The sequence below is a fragment of the Pyxicephalus adspersus genome, chromosome 12 (genome assembly GCF_032062135.1).
Source record: "Pyxicephalus adspersus chromosome 12, UCB_Pads_2.0, whole genome shotgun sequence".
Classification (NCBI taxonomy): Eukaryota; Metazoa; Chordata; class Amphibia; order Anura; family Pyxicephalidae; genus Pyxicephalus; species Pyxicephalus adspersus.
This window is the reverse complement of record NC_092869.1, coordinates 37,737,081-37,746,366: the sequence shown is the minus strand read 5'-3', so window position 1 is coordinate 37,746,366 and position 9,286 is coordinate 37,737,081. Positions and strand designations below refer to the sequence as shown.

The following is a 9,286-nucleotide window of genomic DNA, read 5'->3' as shown; positions in this document are numbered from 1 at the left end:
TTCAAAAATTAATACTACATTTACTAACCTGAACCCATGGTCGTGTGATGCATTGGTTCCCAAGTCTTCTACTTTATAAGCTGCAAATTTGGCGCTGGGTGAAGTGGGCACTACTGATAAGAGAAAACCCCACAAGATACCAGTGGAAGCGTGATGAAATGACATTAAAACAGGGCAACAAGTCTGGGTTGAGCATGCTCTGAGTACATCAATGGATCACTGGTCTTTAATTCCCAAACACTATCAAAGATAGCTGCCAATAATACAAAATGCAGCCACTGGAATATTTCTCTTCTACTACATTTATTACTATACTGGTGGCAACTCAAAATTTTGGATTTTCCCACTTTCACTCCTGGTACAAAAAAGCACTGCACACTAGGACATATAGAGAGGATTATTCTCCCTACTAGGGACAAAATGCAGCAAAAAAGAAAAAAAAAGAGGTGGTTGGGGTTCTATTTCTTCCATACCGTACACATTACATGATTTTGTTTCCCCCTAAACATATTTCTGTTTTGCTTTTTTGATACCCTGCCAGAAACTCACTGCTTTTTAGAATCTGGGGTTGTCACCCATGTGCCCTCTCATGTATTCTATACAGTAACATACAGAGGAAGTCCCAGGGTTGTGAGAACAGTAGGACATCTGGGAAGAAAATCCCACCAAAGATTTAACCATGTCCCAGCATAAAGATCCCATTTGGACATTTTAAATGTCATAACTAGTAATCTCTTTACAGATCTAAGCAAATAGTTTAGAAAAAAAATGATTAACTACATATCCTTTGTATCATGTTATTTTGTGTTCTTTCATTTTTATGTTAATTTATTTATGGTTGCAAATTGTCCATGTAGAATGTCTTTATAAATAATCCAGATACCAGAAAATTGAAAGTCTACATTTTATATAACAAAAGCCCAATCTCCAATTTCAATTCAGGGATTCAAATCTCTTTTAATGAAACTTCCGTAACTTGCTACTTTATAGCTGGATATCTGAATCCTGGAAATGACTCTTAGCTGCTGCCTCCAGCTACAGACTTTCCCAGGTCGCAGTCATAAAATACTGCAGCCATTCATTGCTCGCTCCAGAGATAGGCCAGGCTGATGTTGCTCACTCTATAGGCAGAAAACTTGCTGTGGGTGAGGATCTGGGAGGGACTAGAAGCAGCGTGGATTTGTTTCACATACAAATGCTGAAATATTTTTCATTTGTCACAGAGGGGAATGGAGAAGCAGCACCTTGGCTGTACACAGGCTGGCTGAACCAGGTCTGAGAAGCGGAGGTTTTCTTGGTAAAAATTACCAAAACTATTCAATTTTTCCATCTTAGGATGTTGTGGCGTACACAGTAGTACATTTTACTCATAGCAATTTCCCATGATGGATGTTCTAAGAGCACCTCTTCACTCATCCTAATAGAAAGATTCCTGTCTTGATCCTAACATGGGGGAACTCTTGAAATAACTTTAATGTTTCTATAATTAGTATATTCACAGCTCACAGTATATTAGTGTGCTGGTCAGTACGAAGAATGTCTCTTACATTGCTGGCCATTGGGAAAAATGTCACCCCTTACAGATAGCCAAAAAAATAATTGGTGTCATTTAAACTGACACCAAAGGTGGTCAGAAAAGTAGAGCAGGTGTTGTAAATTGGGCCAAGCATGGTGGCACATTTGTAGCTATGCCATTAAAAATATATATATATGACCTATTCTTTTACTCCACAGCAAAGAATATGTAGGAAGTTCAACTAGAGCAGAACACGACCCCCACTAACCATTATCTTGCACATCATTTTCAAAAATTAATACTACATTTACTAACCTGAACCCATGGTCGTGTGATGCATTGGTTCCCAAGTCTTCTACTTTATAAGCTGCAAATTTGGCGCTGGGTGAAGTGGGCACTACTGATAAGAGAAAACCCCACAAGATACCAGTGGAAGCGTGATGAAATGACATTAAAACAGGGCAACAAGTCTGGGTTGAGCATGCTCTGAGTACATCAATGGATCACTGGTCTTTAATTCCCAAACACTATCAAAGATAGCTGCCAATAATACAAAATGCAGCCACTGGAATATTTCTCTTCTACTACATTTATTACTATACTGGTGGCAACTCAAAATTTTGGATTTTCCCACTTTCACTCCTGGTACAAAAAAGCACTGCACACTAGGACATATAGAGAGGATTATTCTCCCTACTAGGGACAAAATGCAGCAAAAAAGAAAAAAAAAGAGGTGGTTGGGGTTCTATTTCTTCCATACCGTACACATTACATGATTTTGTTTCCCCCTAAACATATTTCTGTTTTGCTTTTTTGATACCCTGCCAGAAACTCACTGCTTTTTAGAATCTGGGGTTGTCACCCATGTGCCCTCTCATGTATTCTATACAGTAACATACAGAGGAAGTCCCAGGGTTGTGAGAACAGTAGGACATCTGGGAAGAAAATCCCACCAAAGATTTAACCATGTCCCAGCATAAAGATCCCATTTGGACATTTTAAATGTCATAACTAGTAATCTCTTTACAGATCTAAGCAAATAGTTTAGAAAAAAAATGATTAACTACATATCCTTTGTATCATGTTATTTTGTGTTCTTTCATTTTTATGTTAATTTATTTATGGTTGCAAATTGTCCATGTAGAATGTCTTTATAAATAATCCAGATACCAGAAAATTGAAAGTCTACATTTTATATAACAAAAGCCCAATCTCCAATTTCAATTCAGGGATTCAAATCTCTTTTAATGAAACTTCCGTAACTTGCTACTTTATAGCTGGATATCTGAATCCTGGAAATGACTCTTAGCTGCTGCCTCCAGCTACAGACTTTCCCAGGTCGCAGTCATAAAATACTGCAGCCATTCATTGCTCGCTCCAGAGATAGGCCAGGCTGATGTTGCTAACTCTATAGGCAGAAAACTTGCTGTGGGTGAGGATCTGGGAGGGACTAGAAGCAGCGTGGATTTGTTTCACATACAAATGCTGAAATATTTTTCATTTGTCACAGAGGGGAATGGAGAAGCAGCACCTTGGCTGTACACAGGCTGGCTGAACCAGGTCTGAGAAGCGGAGGTTTTCTTGGTAAAAATTACCAAAACTATTCAATTTTTCCATCTTAGGATGTTGTGGCGTACACAGTAGTACATCAAGGCTTGTGTCTTTCTGTTTCCTTTCCTCCCTCCCTATGTGTTCTGGGGAGGAGTGAGAACTTTGTATGATGTCACAGGTTTCCCTCATTGCCTGGTGAGTGAAGTCGCGTTCTTCCAAGTTCCAAGTCTACACGCGCTGCCATGTGTCCATAAAGGAAGACCAGATGACCTAGCAGTGACTTACCCTGAGGACTGAATTTTCAGTCCAACTTCCATTGGGAGCATGACCGAGGAATCGAACTGCAAAAACCTTACCCACCTAAGCGAGAATGATAGCCCGGCCATCGCCGCTGTAATGTTCTCTGCTGGTGTTGTGGGAAACTTGATTGCCTTGGTGCTGCTGGAGACCCGGCGCAGGGAATTCCGAGGGAATATTTCTCTTTTTTTTATTCTAGTCTCCGGACTGGTGGTCACAGACTTGCTTGGCACCTGTATGATCAGCCCAGTGGTCATGGCTGCTTATGCCAGAAGGCTATCGTTAGTCGAAATGGGACTTTGTAAATATTTCGCGTTTGCCATGACTTTTTTCAGCTTGGCCACCATGATGATCCTCTTTGCCACGGCTTTGGAGCGAGCCCTGGCCATAGGACACCCCTATTTCTATGAGAAATTCATCAAGAAGAGATGTGGGGTCATCACCTTCCCCATTATCTATGGATTCAGCATCTTCTTTTGCCTCTTCCCATTAATGAACTTTGGGGAATTTATCCAATACTGTCCCGGCACATGGTGCTTCATTGACATGAAGAGTCGTAATACCGGTTCCAATTTAAGTAACGTTTACTCCATGTTTTACGCCACCCTGCTTCTTATCCTCATCATCGCCGTGTTGACCTGTAACCTCGTTGTCATTGTCAATCTGGTCAGAATGCACAAGAGACAGAAGACCCGTAGGATTGGTTCCATTAATGCCAATAAACGGGACAGAATTTCCATGTCCGAGGAGATCGACCACCTCATCTTGTTGTCCATCATGACCATCACCTTCATTATCTGTTCGCTCCCTTTTACGGTAAGTCCCAAGGTTATTTACTAAGGCTCAGCTTTATGGCTTGAGGTGTGAGCTTCCTTTTATCTTTTCCCCTGTCCTGTCAATTATATATACCTGCACATCAGGGTCACACCTAGCTAGCCCTGCAGCCAACAAAAAATTTTTACAACCAAATTACAGGAGTGGTTTCAGCACAGCACTGAAATGACACACACAAGGCTGAGTTCTTTACCATGTGATATTTTTTTCCCCATAATGACATAAATTTGAAAACCTGCAGTCTTTATTTTGAACATATCTTCCTTTATAGCACCAAATAACTTTTCACTTATGAATCTCACAATGACCCTCATCCTGAACCTAATGCTATTTCACAATTGATCTTGCTGTGAAACACTACAATATGCACAGTAGACTAAATAAAGTGTGCTATGCATGTGGCTTAACTCCGGGTATTTCGCTTTCTTCCCACATCCCAAAAACATGAAGTTAGGTTAAATAGCTTCCCCTCAAATTTGACCCTAAACTGTATTAATGACATATGACTATGGTAGGGACTTTAGATTGTCAGATGCTTTGAAGGGCAGCTAGTGAAATGACTATCGACAGCTCAGTGTAATATGTTGGTGCTCAATAAATACTGGATAATAATAATAATGTACCTTTATTAACTGAGGCTCCAGACAGCAAGAATTGGATATTACACATAATCTGTTCAGTCTATGTATTATTTGGATCATAACACTCCAACAAAGCCACATTTCATGGCAGAGCAAAAGCCAGCTGATATATTGTATTTGGCAGGGTTCCTATTTGCTTGTTTTTTCTCTTTTTTGGGATCATAATGACGCTCACAGCATTTCATGTGTAAACTGCATTGTTTAGTTCTTTTACCAAGAATAGAAAAGTTTTAAAGCAGATTTAAATTTATGTATAAAGGATCTGCCATACAAATATTTATTTTTGGATTGTCATTGGATCGTTGGCTGAACTGATAATGTGTACAATGCACTCAAAGCAAAGCAAGGAGCAGACAAATAGGAACCCTGTTGTAAAGGAATGATTAGATTGCCAGAAGTTTTTGTTAGCGGCGGTAACATAAACATACGCGCACATGCAGCCAGACACCTCTGATGCCAATGTATGCAAAATCCCATACAGACGTCAGATTCCTGTTGCTAGAAATGATGTTTTGTGATTGTTTCCAGTGACAGGAGAATAAATGGAAGCTGTGAACACAGAACTGTTCTGTTGTATGGAGAGGGGAAAGGGAGGATGAGCAAGTTGCTCCCTTCTTTGGGAAAGTACAGCAGTCATTGCTGCTAGGTTGTTTATTAATCTACCAGGACAGAATGATGAATGACTTTAGGGAGCCATTGTACACATGCTAGATTTTAGCCTGAGAAGCCGTTCATCTTGGGCAACAATAACCTAGCATGTGTACATAGCTGAAGAGGAAGGGACCCAATGTGGTCAAACTGGTTGCAGTTTTTGGCCAATTTTATGCACTTTCAAGCAGATAGTCATTGGTAATGCAACTCAAAGTGATAGAAAGAAGTGTTCTTCCATTAATAATTCAACACGCCGGTAAACTTAAGACAGACGTCAGAGCATTGTCGCTGGAAATGATCATTCATGAGCACTGTACACAAAGCACCATTCTGTTCAATGGAGAGGGAAGGGGGATGATAACTGAGCAGCACACCATTGAGCTCTCCTCCATAAGGGTGAACAGCGGTCATTACCTATTGGTTAGTCAGCAATCCTCTTAGCACATGTTAGGGGACAACCAGCTTTTTCCCCTAATTTTCTATCTTGAAAATTGTTAATGGTAACAAACCAGACACAACGGGGTCCCCAGCATCCCTCTCTGTCCTATCTATGCCTCTCATTGGGAATTTTCTTCTGGAATTTATTTAAGGCAGAGTTAAGAAAGCAATCGAAGTCAAATGATGTGCAGAATCCCAAAGCAACCAGTCAATTCATCCTTAAGCAGTCTGCTGACTGTCCCTGGGGCTCACCAACCTTTGCAGGTTATCAGTGCACTTTGCCCAGTGGCACCAAATGACAGCATTTTACCATAAATTGCACAATTTGGAGAACCGCCACCATCACTTCCTCTTTTATTCTGCAATTTCTCAGCATCTCATCACCTCAATAAGCGTAGTGCATGCCTCCTCCTTCTCTAAATAACCTAAATCATAAGAAGAGAGAAATGTCCACACATTTATTTTATGTTTACATTAAGGGCCATCTCACGTGGGCAGATTAGTCGCAGCCTTCCTTTTTTTCTATCCATGCAGATCTGCAGGAGAAAGCCAGTCTGTCACTTTTATAGGCTTAGGTACAAATCCTGCCTGCCTCTGGGCTTCTGATGTCTATGGGGTGGGGGTGTTCTGTAGTCCACAGAGGGATAGAGTAAGTAGTGACCATGTAAGTAAGTACGGTAGTAAGTAGAGAGTAAGTAGTGACCATGTAAACTGTTAGGAATGAAACACAGGCAGAGATCATGGGAAGTTATCAACATTCAAAATTTTTGGCAGGACCATCAGGCGTTGTTTGCATTGATCCAACAGATGCAGCAAATACAAGTTAATTGTTCTGGTTTATTAATTTTAAAGCTACAAATCAGGCAAACAGCTAAATACAAAGATTAAATTCAGAAAAGAACAATATTCAAGTTCTGAGATTCCCCCAATTCTGAAATAAAACATGGAACTGTCTGGCAGGGCATAAGACCTGGTGATCCACCCACAATGGGTGAGTGGATAATGAAAGGAGAAGCAGCATACTTAAGAACTCATCACTCTGTCCCTCTGATCCCTACTCCTATCAGCATGAGCTCTGCAGAAACTTGTGCTGTTTTGTCATCCTCAAATTTGAGATCTGCTGTGCAAGGAATAATGCCACCATTGTTTGCAATCACAAATATATTTAAGAATATTTCAGTAAATACAGAACTGCATTAACATGCATCTTTTATACCAGTCTGTTGTTCAGCTTTAAGAAATTATCTGCATATTTTCCTTATACGCTGGCAGCCTAGCAGGGCATGTGTCTGCCTGTATGGTGTTCCTTCTCATGGACCAAGTTCATTTCTTCCATGAAATAAACAGAAATCATGTTTCTGGACAATGCATTCACTTGTATGAACAAGCCAACAATAAGAACCTACAGAATGCAGCCAATTCAATCACAGCCAGGATTGCGTGCAGCAATTTGGAAAAATGACAAAGCGGATATCATAGACGATAAAACACTTAACCCGCCAAATGGCATTTCCTATTCCAATAGCAAAGAAATGCTGCCGTCATATAGCATAATATATGACAACTTCAATAAATACCAAATCCAGACACCATGTGATGCAACAAGTGTCATAAAAGTAAAAATAAAACTGCTGCAAGTGTTTAATAATAAGCGCCAATGTGATAAGAAAGAGGAAAGTCCACAACAGATCATATTGTTTATTTTTCTATATATCTTTAACTTTTATTAATGTACCTGGCAGCTATCAGCATGAGGATTCTGTAGATGAATGTTACATTTTTAACAATTTTTAAAATATCCCTCAGTATTATTAGGGGAGATTCAGGATTGAGTGATTCTGCACGGCTCCCAGCGGCTGGCACCTTGCCATCTGCGTGATCACTCTTAATCAAGCTAATGCACATTTGGCAGCAGGTGGCAATGAGTGGTACTGTAATGCTCATTGCCACCCCTATTCATTCTTTGCCGCAGGGAGAAGCTGCATGTATTGTTTCCCAGAAAGCAGCAATTCACTGACATAAGAAGCGGTAAACATACCTTAACTTCATAGCCAGTATGAACATAGCCTCCAGACTAGGAGTGTAGTGGGGTGGGCACAGGTGGGAATGCCGTGCCCTTACTTTTTCAGGAATGGGAACGTGTGCTCACTCTTATTTTGCAAAGAATTCTTTGGTGGTCTGTGGCTCTGGCTGGTCCGCCCCCCCATGGGGTCAGGAAAAGGACCCCACTGGCCGGGGGGACCAGCCAGAGCCACCGACCATGTCTCCCGGCGGTGGGCGGGTTGTCTCTCTGAAAACAACCTGCCCTTTCTCTCTGGGTGGATTTTGGTATCATGACGTCACTCTGGGGGAAGTGGTGTAGGGGGCGGGCACTTTTACATAACAATGATGCGCATGCGCGCTCGCAATGGATAATACAGTGCACCCTCTCCTTTTTTTACAACTACACCCCTGCTTTAGACTGGTGGTGAAGTTGCAGTGCAGTTACTTCCTTTTTACAGCTTCACAGAACCGCTTCCTTGGGGGAGACAATACATGCAGCATTTCACCTTTGACAGCCTACGGAAACTGCATACGGTCAGCAAGCGGTTCAATGCTGCCCAATGGCAGCGGAGAGGGCAGCCAAGCAGCGGGCAAGGTGCCGGAAGCTATGCAGGAATGCTTGTTTCCACTGTGGATTGGAACCTAGCCTTGTTATACATCTAGTAGCAAATTGCACTTTTTCTCTACTAATTTTGAAAGAATTTAAAAAGAAAATATTTGTTTTGTGGTCATAAGGCACATATTTTAGGTTATGGTATATGCTTCCCCAGCATTTCTTCTTTTTTTAGTATATATACAAGTTTCCTATTGTCTTCTGTGTCACCATGCAAAGTCACAGGTCCACCCTCCTCCTTTTCCCTTCCATGGTGGTTGGTTATCATGTAATGACTTGTGAGCACCCTTCTGTTATTCAGCACTGTGAGCTCAGGCTGGTGCCATAATGCACCTCCAGTAAGCAATCCAACCAAGAATAATGGCAGCAGCAGCAGCAGCACTATGAACACACAGCAGAGAACACTATGTGCTGACCATGGCATTGGAGAGGAGGTGACCGTTACAGTGAAAATTGTCCTTTGGTATTTCTACCACTGCTGGACATTTTTTTTTTAACTTAGGTTGGGCTTGAGTATTGTCATGTACTTGGTCTTCTTTAAAATTGTTATTGTATTAGAAAATTATAATCCTAAAAGAGATTGTTAGGATTCTCCATCAGCCTCTCCAAATCTTTGTATATCAGCCATTAAGTGACTGCATTATTTTTCTATTTATGTTGTCTGATTCATAGACTAAAAGTAGCAGTAAAGTGTGACCATTG

The 9,286-nt window shown here is 41.0% G+C and overlaps 1 protein-coding gene across 1 annotated transcript in view; it reads left to right on the top strand.

The window, feature by feature from the left end:
- The first annotated feature begins 3,011 nt into the window (after window positions 1–3,011).
- Window positions 3,012–9,286, top strand: part of LOC140341970 (prostaglandin E2 receptor EP2 subtype-like) — a 23,486-nt gene continuing 17,211 nt past the window's right edge. Inside the window, exon 1 of the mRNA XM_072427942.1 lies at window positions 3,012–4,180. Coding sequence (XP_072284043.1) covers window positions 3,392–4,180 — 789 coding nt within the window. The 5' untranslated portion in view covers window positions 3,012–3,391. The remainder of the gene's footprint in view (window positions 4,181–9,286) is intronic.